The sequence below is a fragment of the Manduca sexta genome, chromosome 1 (genome assembly GCF_014839805.1).
Source record: "Manduca sexta isolate Smith_Timp_Sample1 chromosome 1, JHU_Msex_v1.0, whole genome shotgun sequence".
Lineage (NCBI taxonomy): Eukaryota > Metazoa > Arthropoda > Insecta > Lepidoptera > Sphingidae > Manduca > Manduca sexta.
In genome coordinates this window covers 918,570-937,450 of record NC_051115.1, presented here as the reverse complement: position 1 = coordinate 937,450, position 18,881 = coordinate 918,570, and the positions used below count along the sequence as shown (strand labels likewise).

The following is an 18,881-nucleotide window of genomic DNA, read 5'->3' as shown; positions in this document are numbered from 1 at the left end:
GAACAAATAAAACAATAACTCAGTCTTATACATTTATTTAATAATCACTAACATTACAATGTTTAAAATTAATAAATATATTGATATTTATTGTGAGAATCAAGAATGATATATTTTTGTGGAAATGTACACCAGCCTTACAAGATACTACTTCGAACTTATTCCGATTGTTGTACCGCGGAATGGGGTCAATAGGGATGATTCAGTTTTTTTTCACACAGATGAATCCAGAGAATTATTTGAAGACTATTATTTATAAAATTTTTTAGACATTTCGCTGGCTCACTATTACAAGGTCTATTTTTATTTGTGTTGCAAAAATGAAATAAAAAATTTTCATGTTGATATATTTTTTTAAACGCGCAAAGTGACCCCACACCTGATGGTAAGTGTAGGCTCCAATAGTATGTCGACTGAGAGATGATGACCCCTCATTCGACACAATCATGCCTGTTGGAACTGGATATACACAGGCTGATCCCGGAACGCTCACGTGAGCCACTATGGCGGGTTTTAACACCTTGTGTGCGGTCGCTATCCGGACGGATATAAAATATATAATGAGCGCACATTGTTGCTAAACTCTTCGGCGGGTGAAGTGATATTTCCCTGTATAGTTGGTAGCGGGCAGTAGTGTTCAGTGGTGTCGCTTGGCGTGCGCGTGGTGCGGCTCGTTGCGGCGGCGCTTGCGGCGCGCGGGCGGCGCGGCACACAGCCCGGCGTGCGCCTGCGCCGCCAGCAGCATGCCGAGCTGGCACTGCGCCTGTCGCGACACCATTTTACTTTAGCTAGGCTATATACTAACCCCCTTATTCAAAGACGTTATTTATCTAAGGACGGAGCATTACTGTGATAACAAGTCGATCAGAAAACTAAAACCAGGATTTTTGGCGTAAATATTCGTTAATAATGGATGATTTTTTGCACAATGTCAGCTAAGGTGAAGACGAGTATTTGGTTTCATTTAGTAATGTAACGTCAAAATGATACTGTATATACAATGCACATAGCTCACCTCTTCATGCATTTCCTTAGCCATGTTGTAGACGCTGTGCTCGCTGCTGTTGTACATGAGAGCGTTGGACAGCATCAGCAGTACGTCGCGTTGGAACTCCGCTGTCGTTCTGTGGATAATGGGATTTTTACTGGTGATATCTCATATGTGAGGGTCCGCCTGGGTAGGTGCCACCGCAATCTATTTCTGTCAAGCAGCAGTGTGTACAGCTAGTGTAACTACTGGTCATAATGAGACTTAACATCTCATGTCTCAGGATGGCGAGCGCAGTGGAATACCAAATACTTTGTAATTCATGGTACTGGATGGTGTCTTCTGTTTATGGGCGGTCGTATCGCTTATCAGGCGAACGACAAGTTCGTCTGATTAATTTATTACCTATAAATTAATCAGACGAACTGATCGTCTCTCGTCTCTCGTCTGATTAATTTATTGCGAGCATATAAATGAACTGCTCTGAAAAAAAGAATTGTATTTTTTGATACTGAGCAGAAAATCCCAAATATCACGGCCCGGCCTGGGATTCGAACTGTTAGAACCCTGCCTTATATGCAATGATTGAAACCTCAGCATATGTGTTCGCATCGCATTGCTTTTGTAATATTCCATTGCAATAATGCTGAGTTGTGATTTTTTTCGATATACTTAATTCTATTTAATTTTATTCAGTTAGTTATTGGCCTCGCGACGAGTGGTACTCGCTTTTTAAGCAGTCACCATTATATAAGAAATCAGGAAGTCAGGACTGTTGTGTAAAAATTGTAACAGTTTAATTTTTCTAATTAAACCTGTGACCTCGTTGACATTGTAGTTTCTTTTAAATAAGAAAGACAGTCAGGATCGGTCGCCTAACAGAACCCAGGACCTCAGAGCGCTGTCGTACCGCGCATGCAGTACAACTACGCCACAGAGGCGGTTATAATAACTCACCTGGACATAATTTATAACAATACCTGACTACTCCGCTGTCGATGTTCCTCCTGATGGTGGAGAGGTCCATGGGCCGCTTCACCACCAGGCTGTAGCCAGGCGCCTCCTCATCGCTGATCGGACGGAGGAAGAGCGACGCGTACTTGTGGGCACAGAGCCTGGAATAAAATATAGCAGTTATTTACTTTTTTTTTAAATTTTAGATGCCATCTTTTCGGTAGATAGACAATTAAAGATGATTTTGGTAGGTAGTTTAATTTAATATTTTATTTCTACATATTCCCGTAATTCGTGCGCAGAAAATGTATGGAACAAATGTTCAAGGTCGTTTGCTCAGAGAAGAGTCTTAAGAATATATTTTTTTATACGGATGTATCAAAGTGATCCCATTATCTGATCCCGGATTATTCGAAGAGTGCTATATATATACATTTTAAACAGACCGGCATAATAATGTCGACTGGTGAGGGATGATCATATCTCGTCAGTCTCACTTTATTTGTACTCCAATCCGCTTACCATCAAGTAGAGGGATCGTTAAGTTATCACCCTATTAAAAACCCTCCGCCGCATTTTGACCACAGCAGCCATTCTCAACGGAGATCAGCCACGCAGGAGATATTATAGTACACAATAGACACGGAGCGCGACAATACATAAAGATTTTCCGACATGAAACGCTAAGGGTGGTGACAAAAAAAAAGCCTATATAACTATATAAAAGTTATAAGTTTGTTGTTCGTCTCACCGGCTGTAGACGAGCATGACGGACTTCTTCCACAGCCGGTGCTGTCGGTCGGCGTCGCTGGCGCTGGGCGACTCCGGCGCTGACGCCTCCGCCGCGCTCTCCGACCCCGAGCACGCTGCCACATCACACAACCGCTCTGATATATCGCACTCTTAAACCATTTGCCGTCGGAATTATTGGAATGTTAGCCGGCTAACATGACAGCTACATGACATTACGCGTGTCACGGAAAAATAACCTTATTATGTAGTAATTAATAAGGTTATATTCCCGTGGCACGCGTAATGTCATGTAACTGTCATGTAGCCGTCATGTTAGCCGGCTAACATATCAAGCATTAAGTAATTAATTAAAAAACCACTTATTCCAGAATTGTTCATTTGTAAGAATCGTCTAAAAACTATTTTTTACTGGCGACCTTTACTTTTTCACATGTGTCAAACATGCTTTGACCTTTTGCAGATGTTACGTTATTCTTCTAATGGGTCGATATGTTTATTTGGAATCAGTATTTTTTTCAAATTCCAGATATGTTTAAACTACTATCGCAAATACTGGCGTGCTAAGCGCAAAAGCGGTATGTCAGGAAAACCTTATTTCGAGATAATAGAAGTTTTGTAAATATAGTTTTTTATGTAAAACTGAGATAGAGAAACTCTTTTAAAGTTTTTTAACAAGTTCTAAACAAGATACCGTTATTTAGGTAAGTTCATTGGGTGGGTATTTCTTTAAGCTATCTGACAACATAAAAATCAAGTTTGTTTTGAGATACCACTTTTGAGCTTTGCACGACAGTATTATACAGTATCATTTTGAAATTGCGTTACTAAATGAAACACATACTCATTCTTTACCTCTACTCACATTGTGCCAAAAATCATCCATTAATAACGAATACTTCACCAAAATTGCTGGCATTAGTTTTTTGATTTTTTATCATTTTGTAGTTTAGTATGAATATGTCCTGTAAGTTTATTTATTACTAGCTTCCGCCCGCAGCTTCGCCCGCGTGGATTTCGGGTTTCAAAAATGGAAAAGGTGCTCAATTTGTCGGGATGTTTTTTTAATTTATGGTGGTATGCAGGTGGTCCGATTGTCCGGTCAGGGTCTGATGATGGGATCCTGGTGAAATCGAAGGAACTTTTAACCATTAAGGTTGCACACGAAATGACGGAAGCTTAAAAAATGGAGTAACTTCTCCCGTTTTCCCAACATTTTCCATCACTGCTATGCTCCTATTAATTGTAGCGTGATGAAAAGTATACTATAACCAGCTCAGGAGTATGAAAAATAATTGTACCAAGTTAAGTTAAAATCCGTCGAGTAGTTTTTGTTTCTATAACGGTTATACAGACAGACAGACAAAAATTTTACTAATTGCATTTTTGGCATCAGTATCGATCCCTAATCACCCCCAGTTATTTTGGAAATATATTTCATGTACAGAATTGACCTCTCTACAGATTTATGCAAAAGTAGCTCAAAAATTGTCCATAACGAAAACATGCATTTTAAAGTAAAACAAAAGAAATAATATCGTGAAGCCAACCAAATAACTAATGATTTATTAAATTTTGTGACTGTTCAATTTAGTCGGGTCCGCGATATCACTTTTGTTGAGTTTCAGAACGCGACATTACATTATTATATTCTGTGCTCCAACGCACACTGCTTTGATGTTAGGAACACACCTACATTGCTTAGACAACAGTGAACTTTATACAATAGCAATAAAGCTCAAATTGACTCTACGTATTAGTTAGAAAACGTTTGTATGGGAAATAGAAAAATGCTGTTTTGAGGATTTTCCCGGCAATTATTCGAATTTTTCTCACCTTTTAAACCTTCCCTAGACCTCCACGAATAATTCAAGACCAAGATAAGATAAATCCGTTCAGCCGTTCTCGAGTTTTAGCGAGACTAACGAACAGCAATTCATTTTTATATATATAGATTTATTTATTTTACTCTTTATTGTACAAACACACACAAAAACAAAACAAACAAACAAAAAACCGCCCGTCGCTCGCCCGTCTCACCATAAGAGGCAGCGCGTTCCACAATCGAACAGCTTCAATGGCGAACGATTTGTCCATGAATGTGGTGGTGTGCGCAGGCATTTTTAATCTCAGGTTCACCGACGATCTCAAGGACTTGGGATGTGAGTCATTGAGAAATAAAAATCGTTTTTTTAGATAAGAAGGAGTGTTAGGACTAAACAAAACATTATACAGAAGAAAAAGAATATGGGCATTCCGACGAAGTCTTATGGGTAACCACTTGAGCTTAGCACGAAACTCGGACACATAATCATATTTGCGTAAACCAAATATGAATCTAATGCAGAAATTTTGGAGACGCTCAAGTTTAGAAAGTTGGTCCTCGGTGAGATCTAGATAGCTGACATCGGCATAATCAAGGATAGGGAGAAGGAGTGTTTGCACAAGTAAGATCTTCGTGGCGACAGGAAGAAAATTGTGTAACCTCCGCAAGGAACTAGCCGAGGCAAACAGTTTCCTGCTAATTTCTCGAAGCTGTGGGCCCCAGATGAGAGATTTATCTAAGTACAAGCCGAGATTTTTTACAGTATCACTGTATGGAATGATGACACCATTACAGGACACCGATGGTAATTGGTCCCAATCCAGTCTCAATATCATCCTGGGGCTACCGACAACAATGACCTGGGTTTTGGAAGGATTAACCGTCAATCCATAGGCTTTGCTCCATTCGCAGATGTGCTGGATGTCTAAGTTGATTGTTGTAATTGCATCGGCCAAATTGTTTAAGGGTGCCTGAGCATAAATTTGGAGATCATCAGCGTAGAGGTGGTAGGAAGCGCGAAGATGATTTGTTATGGAATTTATAAAGACAGCAAAAAGTAAAGGACATAGCACGCCGCCCTGTGGTACGCCAGCAGATAAAGGGCATAAGGAAGAAAAACTTTCCTCAATACAGATTCGTTGCCGGCGACCAAACAGGTAACTACGAAACCAGTCAATTGCCATTGGAGATATGTTAAGAGAACACAGAACGCTTAGTAATACCTCAAAATCGACGGTATTGAAGGCATTGCTGAAGTCTAATAGTGCTAAGACAGTCAGCTTGCCCTCCTCCATGCCCAATCTGATGCCATCCGTAATATGAGTGAGAGTGGTAGTCGTACTGTGCCCAGGTCGAAAACCCGATTGTAGGGGATTAAGGAGATTATTTTTGGTAAGGAAGTCATTTAGTTGCGTGTGAATCAAACGTTCAAGGACCTTGGAGAGAAATGGAAGAATAGAGATGGGACGAAAATCGGAGAAAAGCGAAGGGTTAGATTTTTTAGGAATAGGAATGATACGGGCTTCTTTCCATGCTGAAGGAAAGACCCCCGAGGAGATAGAGTGGTTTAGGATATGGGAGATGATGGGGAAGATTTCATCAAGGATAGGAAGGATCATATTACGGCTGACATCGTCACTCCCCGTCGCATTTGAAGAAATAAGCATAACATAATAAGTTTATTTCTGACTAAAAGCATGATGTTGTTGCGAGGAATTATCTTAGAGTAGTAGTAGTGGCATTAGGGCGCGTAAAATTAAAATTACTTTTTATTAATATTTATTTCGTTCGAAACAAACACTATTTTATGTTACATCTACGGCTCAACTAACTTATTATAAAGTGTTATTTCCAATAAAATAAATATAGTTTCATTTAGTAACCCAATGTCAAAATGATCATGTATACATACATATTGACACTTGAAAAGCAATAATATCTAAGCGACAATCAGTAAACTTTTCAATAGAACGATTTAAACTTATGATTTTAATAAAAAAAAATTAAATTTACAGTATTTCTTTTATAAAAATATAGTCTAATGATATTAAAATTGTCCTAGACCTACAAAATCTAGATCAAATGACGCAGAAAGACCTGGCGATTCAAAATATTAGTATAACTAACTTTCGGTATTTTTGTCGCTTAGATATTTCGATATAAACATTTCAAGTTAAATAAAAGCTTGTAATAAATAAAGAACTTACTTCTAGAATCAGATTTCTTTTTTCTCGAATAATCGCGTTTCTTCTTGCCGTCTTTTTCTTCTTCGCGACTCAACTATAAAAAAATACATTCTCAATCTACTTTGAGTTATAATAATTTATATTTTTAGAAATGATTTATGTTTGATAGAACTGGGTATTTGACTTTGTTTGATTTTGTAAATTTTTTAATATGTAACAGCAATTATTATAATACGAAAATGAAATCCTATGAAAAGTGCATTAAAATCCGATAAGAAATAAGACAGTAATTCAAATTTCAAATATTGCCACGTGCAGGAGTGGGCGCGAAGTGGAGATATCGTTCCATCTCTTTCTTTCTCACGTATCGTAATGCCCGCTGACATCACATGCAAGTATTTTGTCCCTTTTCTGTTTTTTGACACTCACCCCGACTACTTATTAAAATGGATTATAACTTGTAGATTTTTCACAAGATTTCAATGATTTCTTCTGTTTTATAATTTATATGACGCACATATTTTATAAAAGTTATAAATAAAAATAAGTCAAGTATTGTTTGGTATGTCACTGCTCTCGCCTGAGACGTGAGATGTTAATTATTATGTCCAGTAGTTACACTGGCTACAATGTTCAAACCGGAACACAACAGTGACTACACACTGTTGTAGAAATAGACATTACAGTGGTACCTACCCAGGCGGACTCTCACATATGAGAGATCTACCTACTATCATTATGGCGTGATCAAAAGATATATTCATTTTCCTATACATTACCTCCATAGGAGTGTCATCATCGGTTTCGGTGTGCGCGTCCTCTAGAGGCCTTTCTTCCTTTATCTGAAGCGCTATCTCTTCCTTTATCATCTGCTTTAAGGGTATTGAGTCCTGAAAACAATTGCCAATTTAAAAAAATATATAAAAAAGTAAATTGCTTTATTCATCACGTAGGCGAACATAGTTGCACTTATGATAAGTCAAGGTACATGAGAATATTTAATTATTACTTAGATAAAGGCGCTTATAACTAAAGAGTTTTTATATTGGACATAAAATAAATGAAAGACTATGAAGTAAACAAAGAAGCCAGCTCGGGCTGGCAGGAAAGCAGAAATAAAAAATATGTATATTATCGGTTGAAAGGCTAAATGCCTGCGTGCGTGGGAGAGAGTGTGAGTTTTATCTCTCTCTCTCTCTCTTTCTTTCTCTCTCTCTGTGTGTGTGTGTGTCAGTGTGTGTGCGTGTGCGTGTGTGTACTAGTGGATCAGTAACTTCCTTACCTCTGCGTCTTCATCCTTTTTTAAATCTTCCTCCGTCTTCACTTCAACGTCTGCGTAATTCTCCTTTTGTTCCGCGTCCGCTACTTCTTCTTTAATCTCCGGCTGTGCCTCCGCCGGTTCCTCTTCGGGTATTTCCGGTTGCGGTTCCGGTGGTAGTGGTGGTTCTGTCAATAATAATAATAACATGTACGAAAATGTAAAAAAGTCAGATAATGGAAATTTTCTATAGTGAAAAAAAAATATATTTTTGGGTTACAATTTAGGTTCAATCTTCTATATATAAAAATGAATCCCTATTTCCCTTGGTCACGCCATCACGCGTGAACGGCTGGACCGATTTCACTCTTTTCTTTTTTTGTCGTGTTTATTATTGTCAGGAGAAAATTCTTATGAAAGAAAAAACTAAAAAAATTGCGCGGAAAATTAGAACATTTAAGAAAACTTAACGACAATATTAATTTTACATAACTGTCAGTGGTTTGAAATAACTGTCAGCGATCGATAGAATATAACACAATGTCAAAATGACCCATAAATGACTATTTTTGAAGATAGATCTCGATGCACAAAGGGTCCTAGCAGCTCTCCACTTACCTTCCCTCTCCTCTATTTCCTCAGGTTCTGGAGGCAAAGGAATGTCTTCTGGGTGTGGTATCATCTCTGCTACTGGCTTGACCTCCTCTTCTGGTTCTTCTTCTGTTGGCTCCTGTTGTGGCAGCGGTGGCGCTTCCGTTTGCGGTTCACTAGAATAGAGTATAAAAACATATTTTTATTTTATTTATTTGAACAGCCAACAAAACATACACCTTACATAGTTTTTTTAACAATTCAGTAGATTGCTGTAGAGCTGTTTCAATAGGGGACCGTCATGTGTTTGATTTTGTACATTATTCTATACGTATTGGTTAATAATACGAAAAAGAATCACTGATTTTTAGTTGAATAATCGATGTTCATAAAATCGATTTATTGTTGAAATCGATTTTGAATCGGTTCTATCGTTTGTCATAAATCCTGAGCTAACGATTAGAATCCTTTATTATAATCTGCCGTAAGTGGCATTGATATAACACAAGAAGATCGCCCCAATATCCCCTCAATGGTTCTACCAATATTACCCACCTCTCCTCTTCAACGACGGGCGGTGTGATATCCTCCACGTTCACTTCCTCCTCTTGTTCGGGCTCAACCAGAATCGATTCCGGCTCCTTGACGTCTTCCTTTGCCTGCTGTGAGAGTACGAAACAATTGTATTTTATAAGTATTACAGATAATCGAACGTGGATTACGTTTAAGAAATATTATCGATTGTAACAAAGCTTTAAGTATCGATACATCGATTCCTCACTATAAAATCGATTTGTATAAACATATTAACTATCAAAGAATGACTAATCAATTTAAACTACTTTTTACGACATTGACATTATATATAATACTAGCGACCCGCCCCGGCTTCGCACGGGTGCAATGCTGATACTAAATACACTACAGAAAAACTGTGAACGTTGTATATAAAAACATAGCGGCACGCTCTGGCTTCGCACGGGAATAACATAACAAAATAACAGTATTTCTCCACTATTTAATGGATGTTATTATACATATAAACCTTCCTCTTGAATCACTCTATCTATTAAAAAAAACCGCATCAAAATCCGTTGCGTAGTTTTAAAGATTTAAGCATACATAGGGACAGAGAAAGCGACTTTGTTTTATACTATGTAGTGATTAGAAATTAGCACAATATTCTTTTTATTTACCTATTTAAAATATATATATTTCAACAAAAAAATATCCGAGGCTCGAAATTCCAATAAATTCAAACACACCTTACACAACAACAACATAAAACATACAAAACATACAACTCAAACACACCTTCTGATCCTCCGGCTGTATGACCTTGATCTCCGTGGTCGGGAACTTGACTTCCGGGAACGCGATCCTCACTTCCGTCTCCGGCGTCAGCTCCGTCGTGACCGGCGCCGGATGCTGTTCAGGCTTCTCTGCGGCTTCGACGGCTTCTACTATCGGCTCTTCTGGGGTCTGCCAAAGATTTTATATAATAACTAGCTGACCCGATAAGACGTTGTCATATCCTAATTATGAATATTGAATTTGAATTGGTATAATTAATAAAAAAACATATTATTCAAAACCATAGTGTTTAATATTGTAATGCTCTATGATACACAATATTCTTCGTTTTATTTTCTGGTGTGTATATCTGACAGATATGTCAAACAACTGACAGTTATATAAAATTAATATTGCCGTTAAGTTTTCTTAAATTTTCTTTCATAAGGACCTTCTCCTGACAATAACAAACACAACAAAAAAAAATTGTGAAATCGGTCGAGCCGTTCACGCGTGATGGCGGGACCAAGGGAAATAGAGATTCATTTTTATACATATGGAAGATATAGATAGATAAATACTAGTTGGGGATTCATTTTTATATATATGGATACTAGTTGTTAGTCGCAGCTTCGCCTGCGTGTAAAGCATTTTCACCTACAAAGGTCGCTACAAATGTAGTGATTGATATTACCTAAATGACGCTAGCGACATCTATTCAAAAATCAGATAAAAGATAAAAAAAATATGACGCCACAACAAGGGGCCGTTCGAGTGTTACGTAACGTAATTTGGAGGGGAGGGGGGGGCTTCATACAACTTGTTATGTAACATTATTTTTTTTTTTTATTTTAAAACAATAAAAAATATATACTAGCGACTTTCCAGTACTTTGCGTGACATAATTGTGAATATTATTAACAAAATGTGAATTTAGAGTTACGTAACTTTTAGGGAGGGGTTACAGAAAAACGTTACGGCACGTAACATGGGTTTAAAAAATCTTCAAAAATTGCGTTACGTTACTTGAATGACCCCCAAAGGGACCCCCACTGCGCCTGATTGTAAGTGGAGTGGGGTCCAATAGAATGTCGACTGACGAGAGATGATTACCCCACAGTCGACACAATTATGCCTGTTGGAAACGGATATACACAGGCTACATATAAAATAGAACCTTGTAATACTAAGCTAGCCTGTTATTAAAATTTATAGTAAAAACACTTTCAAATATATACTCACGCTTACAATTTCATCCCTCAGGACTTCTTCCTCTACAATTTCTACCGGCACCACTTCTTCCTGCTAAAAAATAAGAAAAAGGTAAGCGACTATGATAGTGAGTAGCAAATCAGCCCTGTATTATATACTGTCCCACTGCACGGGCCTCCTCTACTACTGAGAGGGATTAGGCCTTAGTCCACCACGCTGTAGTGCGGATTGGTAGACTTCACACACCTTCGAAATACCTATAGAGAACTTCTCAGATGTGCAGGTTTCCTCACGATGTTTTCCTTCACCGTTATAATAATATAGTTTTACATACAAAACTATATTTACAAAACTTCGATTATCTCGAAATAAGGTTTCCCTGATATACCGCTTTTGTGCTTAGCAGGACAGAATAATAGATATAATAGTATAGATTGTTATCTCATCACCTTTATCTCTTCCCGAATCTGTTCCGTCGCTGGCTCCAAGCCCTCGTCGTGTATGGTCGACATGGAATCATCTTTCTTTAAGATCTTATCTGCAGCCCTGAGATATGACAAAATCATTACAATTTTTAATCGACTTAAAAAAGGAAGTTATCAATTTGAGGTGTACTTATTATGTGTTTGTTATTGATTGTCTGTCTGTATAAATTCATTATAAATTGTAGCCTGTGTTATTCTGACGTATAACCAATATTACTGTAAAGTTTCATCCAAATCCGTTCAGTAGTTTTTTCGTGAAAGCGGTACAAACATACATCATCACAAACTTCCGCATTTATATTAAGTAGGACAAAATTTCAAGTAAAAAACTTCTGAAACTATAGTTAGGGCGCAGTCTTGATGTCACTAACTAAAATTATTTATTTATTTTACACATACAGAGAAGTATATAAGCGGACCTAATGCCAAAGACAATCTCTACCAGTCGACCTCAAGGTGGTGCAGAGATCCCTTACCTGTTGTTCCCTTTGTGCAACGCCACGGGCGGTATGTGGATATCTATATCTCTAAAGGCATAGACATCTTCCGCCTTGATCTCTATGTCATCGATGTCCACCGCTGGGACTGACGCTGGGACGAGGGGTGGTGGAGCGTTCGCTGAAATACCGATACTGATCAGGCTGGGGTAATGTATTGAACAAATATGGTGAGATGGGGTAATATCGGATTGTGGAGTAATACCGCCGTTGCCAAATTACTTTGCAATATAATCTATATATATAAATGAATCCCTATTTCCTTTGGTCACGCCATCACGCGTGAACGGCTGGACCGATTTCACTATTTTTTTTTTGTTGTGTTCGTTATTGCCAGGAGAAGGTTCTTATGAAAGAAAACTTTTCAAAAAATTGCGCGGAAAACTAGAAAATTTAAGAAAACTTGACGAAAATATTAATTTTATATAACTGTCAATTGTTTGAAATAACTGTCAGCGATTGACAGAATGCGCGCTACAAATTCATAGTTAAGATGGGACAACGTCTGTCGGGTCAGCTAGTAAATAATAAATTAATTAAAGCGGCGATACTCTAGTTTGGTGTGGAACGGACTGCCGAGACGAATGTCCACAGGTTCAAAACTCAAACGCAACTCTGACTTTTTAAAAAAATATGTGTGTATTTGTGAATTATCGCTTGGTTTAACGGTGAAGGAAAACATCGTGAGGAAACCTGCATACCTGAGTAGTTCTCTATAGAGATTTTGAGGATGTGTGAAGTCTACCAATCCATATTAAGCCAGCGAGGTGGGTTAAGACCTAATCCCTCTCAGTAGTAGAGGAGGCCCGTGCAGTGGGACAGTATATAATACAGGGCTGATATTATTATTATTATTATTATTATAAATAAAAAATATGGTGGAATGGGGTAATATCGGATTATGGAGTGATACCGCCGTTTCCAAAGTACTTTACAATATACCACCGTCGTTTGGACCTATTTGTTTGTTAAAGTTTAGCAGTAATTTTGAAATAATAGATTTACACCGTGATACGGTCTTACCCCTTAAATAATGTATGTTGCTCGCAACTCGCATGTTATACCTTTCATGGTAAAAAATAAATACTATTAGTACTCTTCCGGGATAAAATGTGGCCTTCATGATAGTTATATATATATATAGCCTTCATATTTGGCAAATTTTATCAAAATCCATTCAGCTGTTTCTCCTAACAAACATCTTAACACATTGACAAACTTTAATAATAGTAGTATGCATTCTCCCCTCATGTTTAATACCGGATATTCCGGTATATCGGAACTTGTTTGGGGCGAAACAATGTCGCATCTGGCCAAACATTTGGTCCAACATTTTCTTATAATTTTTTGGTGCTTTGAGTGACGGGACGAGCTTGCCGTTCGCCTGATGGTAAGCGATACGAACATAAACAATAAAAACACCAACACCTTGAATTAAAAAGTATTTAGTATTCCACTGCTTTCGCCATCCTGAGACATGAGATGTTATGTCTCATTATATCCAGTAGTTACACTGGCTACAATGTTCAAACCGGAACACAACAGTGACTACACACTGCTGCTTGACAGAAATAGACATTACAGTGGTACCTATCCAGGCAGACTCTCACATATGAGACGCACCAAAAACAATCCACTCACCGTTCAATTGATGCTCAATCTGCTGCAGTTGGCTCTTGATATGCTCTATGGCGGCGTGTTTGCTCTCGTGCTGCGAGCAAGTCGTTACAGACGACTTCTCGAGGAGCATAGACAACGTCGGCGCTGTCACTGACGGCGACACCGTTTCTGTACATTGTTTATGGTATGATGAAATGTGTGAATAAATATATTTTTTTAAGATGGAAAAACCAAGTCACAATATGGTACCGGACTCATTTTATTATGTTCTTTGATATTATCAAATGTTTACTATATATAAATTATAACACAAAAGGAATTATTAAAATCCGGTAAAAAATCAACAAGTTATAAGTGTTTCAATTTCGGTAGAAGGGGCAAGTAACAAGAAACAGAAAAGAGGTGCAATACCCACGTGTGACGTCATCGGGAATTACAATGCGTGTGAAAGAAAGAGATGAAGCGATATCCCCACAACGCGCCCACTTCCGCACGTTACAATATTTGGAATATGAATTACTAGCCCATTTTGTAACCAAATTTTTATGCAATTTTCTCAGAAGTGTTTCTTTTTCACATTATTAACTATTACATATAGAATAATGAACAAAATCAAACACAGGCCGGTTCCCTATTATTTTTGACACGACCCGAGATTCGCATCCATAACTTCAGCTCGGTAATCATGATACATAAACATTACCACTACGCCACTATAAAAAGAGATAGCCTAGTTGGATGTGGAACGGACTGCCGAGACGAATTTCCGCAGGTTCAAAACCCATAAGCCTCTCTGACTTGTCTAAAGATATGTGTGTATTCTTTGTGAATTATCGCTTGCTTTAACTGTGAAAGGAAAACATCGTGAGGAAACCTGCATACCTGAGTAATTCTCTATAGGAATTTTGATAGTGTGTGAAGTCTACCCGCACTACAGCGTGGTGAACTAAGGCCTAATCCCTCTCAGTAGTATAGGAGGCCTATGCCCAGTTGGACAGTTATACAGGACTGATAAAATAATATAATAATACTCACCAACAACATTAGCCGGATGTGATATGTGCTGCGGAGTGGTGACCACCGGCGAAGACTTGAGCAGCGACGTCAGCAGCGGCGACGACGGCGGCACCACCGGCGCAGCGGACACTGGTGCAAATGTAACGCGGAGACATTAGTTAAAAGATATTGATCAATGCGGAGAAATTTAATAGAAATATTGATCAATGCGGATAAAAATCAGACGACGTTCATCAATGCGGAATTTTTTTTTTCGGTTGATAATAGCGCAGATAACTACCATGTGGATAATTGACAACGCAGAAAGTTTTGGAATAACGTTGGTCAATGCGGAAAATACTCAACCCGGATATTGATCGATGTGGAAATCTTTCAAGATACATTTTCTAAACATTCAAAGCATGTTAGTCTATGCATATGAATATCAATGCGAATATTTCAGGGAACACATTGATGCGAACGAATGCGCACATTGTGTGATTTCTTGGAGAATATTTATCAATAACTAGCTTTTGTTTGCAGCTACCGCCGACGTGAAAAAGTTTTTGGGGAATAAATATTTTCCCGGAATAAAAATTTCCCTATAACACTCAGGAGTAATGTAGCTTCCTATTAGTGAAAAAAAAATCTAAATGTTTTTTTTTATAAGTGCGCAGTATATTACTTCCACTGCACCTGATGGTAAGTGTAGTGGTGTTCAATATAATGTCGACTGACGAGACATGATTATCTCTCGACAGACACAATTATGCCTAACGGAACCGGATATACACAGGCTGATCCCACAACGCGACATACATGGTACCACTATAGGTTTAACACCTTGTGTACGGTGGTCGCCATCCGTCCGTATATAAAGGTGTTCTTGGGATTAGCGAATTGAAAGAATCAAACTCTTCAGCTTTATAATATAAGTATAGAATAAAATTAATGCGGAAATCCATCTCACCAGGCGAGGTGGGCGTGCTGGACTGCGAGCCGGGGCGCCACGCGCGGTCGGCGCGCGCTCTCCGCTCCTCGCGCTCCTTCAGCCAGGCGGCGCGACGCGCGTTCTCGCGCTCCTTCGCGCGTTTAGACGCCTCGATATTGTTGAATATCTCGCGAAGGCGGTCCTCGGACGTGTTCGGGTTGCGCGCTTCGGCTATTTCCGTCTGTAGACAAAATTGTTTTTCAATGAAAATAATTCTATATTCCATGATAATTTCATATAAAATATGAGGATTGTAAGACAAAATATTGTTTATTTGTATTGTGTTACACTACTGCATTAGGTTATCCTGTAATAGTAGATGTAAGAGAGGAAAATAAATAAACAAATATTTCTATTTCTAAATAAATAAATATTATTATCTACAACCAAAGGCGGCTTTTGGGGGGAGACGAACAGGGCAATCGTCTAGGGCCTTGGAGGACGTTTTTTGACGATCTCAGCGACAACTTTTAAAACCAGGATTTTTTTGCTTTGACTGATGCCTATGTTTATAATTTTACTTCCGTATGAGGCTTCGTATCGTCGTGGACCGTAACTGTCTACAACGAATGGTAACTGCAGTGGTGTCCAGATAGGGGATCTAATAATTGACAAATGGCAATAACCACTCGCTGGTCAGCATGAATAAGGTCGCCTTGTTCAAAACCAGATACATTTATTTATTTATTTAGGACAGCCAGTCACAATTTTGCAATGTTACAATTTTGCATACACTAAGTAAAAGAAAAACAATATTCTAAAATATAAGAGTAACACCTTCTTAAAACAGTCACAACATGCATACATACATAATAGTGTGCCGCATCCAGCCATTCAATCCATCCACATGCTAACTAACGTGTTTGATCATAATATTATTAAAACTTACGCGAGACATATTAAATTAATCGAAAACAACACGGTTTTACTCACGTATAAAAAGTAGTCGGAATCGCCGACCAGTTTCGACCTATTAAGTAGGTTGAGGATGGGCCGAATGCTAAAGGACGTCGCGTCGCGGTGGCCTCTCAATCACATGTTTGATCATATAGCTCAAACACAGATTGATACCAGAATAAAAAAAATTTGGGCAACTATAGCAGGTCTTACATTTTGGATATGATTCAGTTCCAGATAGATCCAAATATCCTACCATAAATAACACCAGTATAGTCCTCAAACCCACCTTGAACAAGTCATACTAGGTTGATGCCGGAACAAGAAACATTTGGGCCACTATGGCAGGTCTTACATCTTGGGTATGATGCTCATTCCACGTGGATCTAAATTACCATAAACAATACCAGTTTAGTCTTCAAATCTACCTTCAATAAGTCATACTGTTGGTTCAGCTCGGCGATTGTCTTCTGTATTTCCACCACTCGCTCCTGCGTCAGCTTCTTCAGGATGCTCTCCTGTGGAGTTTCCACTGCACCTTCGGAGCTTCGTTTCTTCCGTTTAGGAGTCTCGACATGTTCTAACAAAGCTCCGTATTGCGCTGCACAGCTGAAAATTATGTTTACATATTGACCCCAGAATAAAATCTCATAAACGTGTGTATATACTACAGTGCATGATGCAGATCAGTAATTGTGTTACAATACTGCCTTACCGTTGAAAAGGCATTTTGTGATGCGGTGTATGAAAACTAGAGATTTATAGGGAAAATTGTATATAAATGGTGGAAGTCACTAGTTTAACTGCTGTGCTAGACCATCAGATTGACTTAGTGCAGTATGGGTGAATACACATGATTTCAAAATTCTATATGGATAACTCTAGGTACATAAGTTTCTTCACTATACTACTTCACCATTAAAGCGAACAATAATTGATAAATTACTCTGAATAACTATATAGACAATTGAAAGCTACTTGACTTAAGCAACATTTTTGCAACACTATGTTTCATACATATTTCAAATCAGCATTTTTGTATGTTTTTTTAACCTAATTAAACTATTTCGAAAAAAAAATATACTTCAGTCTATTAGCATTTCAACAGTTGATATGTGAATGCCTTATGTTTTGAAACTGCAGACATTCATCTTAACAGACCCTCCATTCTTCTAGGGCCTAGAAATTGGGCTATCATGCATTAATTCAAAGGACTGATAATGAGCAGAAAACTTAATATCAAACCACAGTACTTTGCGTAGGGACTGTTGATATTTAAACAGTCCTTATAAAAATGAACTGCATTTATTTAAGAGAATAAAGATTGTAATGCCTATCGCCTCATATAACACTAAATAAGCGATGTACATTCAATGGTTGAAATATGCTCTTGCAGCTTCCATTAGAGGCCTTGAATTAGATAGAGCCAGCTCTATATGGCAAATCTCTTCAGGTGAGTCTCACCTATTAACATGCACAGTAATTCCCTTACTGTTGTGTTTACATAGAAAAACTTTTTTATATTGTTAAAAGAATTGCATGGTAGAGGCAAAATTGCTCTGTTGCATTGAGGCTTAGCGCTTACTTATTTATCTTGGTACTTAATAGGACTACCTTGGTAGCTTAGTTTTTTTTTGTACTTTGGTAACAACTACTTTATTGGATTATTTGGTTAAATATTATGTAAATTATAGATATTTACTTCAAAAAGTCATCACTTTACTGTTGTTCTGTTTCCAATATATGATACACAGTGGTTAAGATAAGTATGGGCAACACTCTTCCACAAGCAAATGAAAATACTAAATATGATGTTTACTAACTAAAAACTAACCTCTTTTGAGAATACCAGTCAGGCGGTCTATTTGGCTCCCCGACCGTTTTCAACGCCCGGGACACCGACATCCAGTTCTGATCTCCACTCCTGACCACCGCAGAGGCAAGGCATAGCTGCTCTCTAATATTCCAAGTGTCCAAAGGCACTCTTTTTAGTTGCAACCTTTCTTGTATGGAACTCATTTTAGGTTATTTTTGATGCGTTAAATTCTATAGAGTACGTTACACGTTGTAAAGTATAATTATGTAAGTTAACATATTATTTTATTATTTGCAGTTCTAATTTATAAACAAATTGCAAAATAAATAAAAACATTTATTTTTGACGTTTTAATGCTTTGCGTCATTAATGGGGTTACCAATTACGAAATGTCAGTTGGAACTTCAGGTTAGATTTTCTATTTATTTAATAAATTAGGTAATACTAAAAAGTACATAATTATAAAATTTAATCTATTTCCTACAGTCTACTACTCTAAACTCTAATTTAATCGGTCTAAGA

General features: G+C 37.9%; 1 protein-coding gene across 5 annotated transcripts; it reads right to left on the bottom strand.

Annotated features, from left to right (window-relative positions):
- Positions 1-206: 206 nt before the first annotated feature.
- On the bottom strand, positions 207-18,734 carry LOC115454167 (bromodomain-containing protein 8). 5 transcript variants are annotated; one of them, XM_037447460.1, is made up of 18 exons: positions 18,378-18,734; positions 16,972-17,152; positions 15,626-15,827; positions 14,695-14,805; positions 13,681-13,827; positions 12,019-12,160; positions 11,507-11,603; positions 11,088-11,150; positions 9,867-10,034; positions 9,108-9,214; positions 8,580-8,728; positions 7,986-8,149; positions 7,483-7,593; positions 6,725-6,797; positions 2,694-2,808; positions 1,969-2,103; positions 1,016-1,124; positions 207-763 (listed from the first exon to the last, which is right to left on the bottom strand). In XM_037447460.1, the coding sequence occupies exons 1-18, from the start codon at positions 18,560-18,562 to the stop codon at positions 638-640; spliced, it is 2,385 nt and encodes a 794-aa protein (XP_037303357.1). In that variant the 5' UTR covers positions 18,563-18,734; the 3' UTR covers positions 207-637. The 5 variants fall into 5 exon arrangements, with proteins under 5 accessions (XP_037303357.1, XP_037303362.1, XP_037303371.1 ...); XM_037447465.1 differs by having other exon boundaries at positions 9,108-9,211; XM_037447474.1 differs by having other exon boundaries at positions 11,094-11,150.
- Between the last annotated feature and the right edge of the window lie 147 nt (positions 18,735-18,881).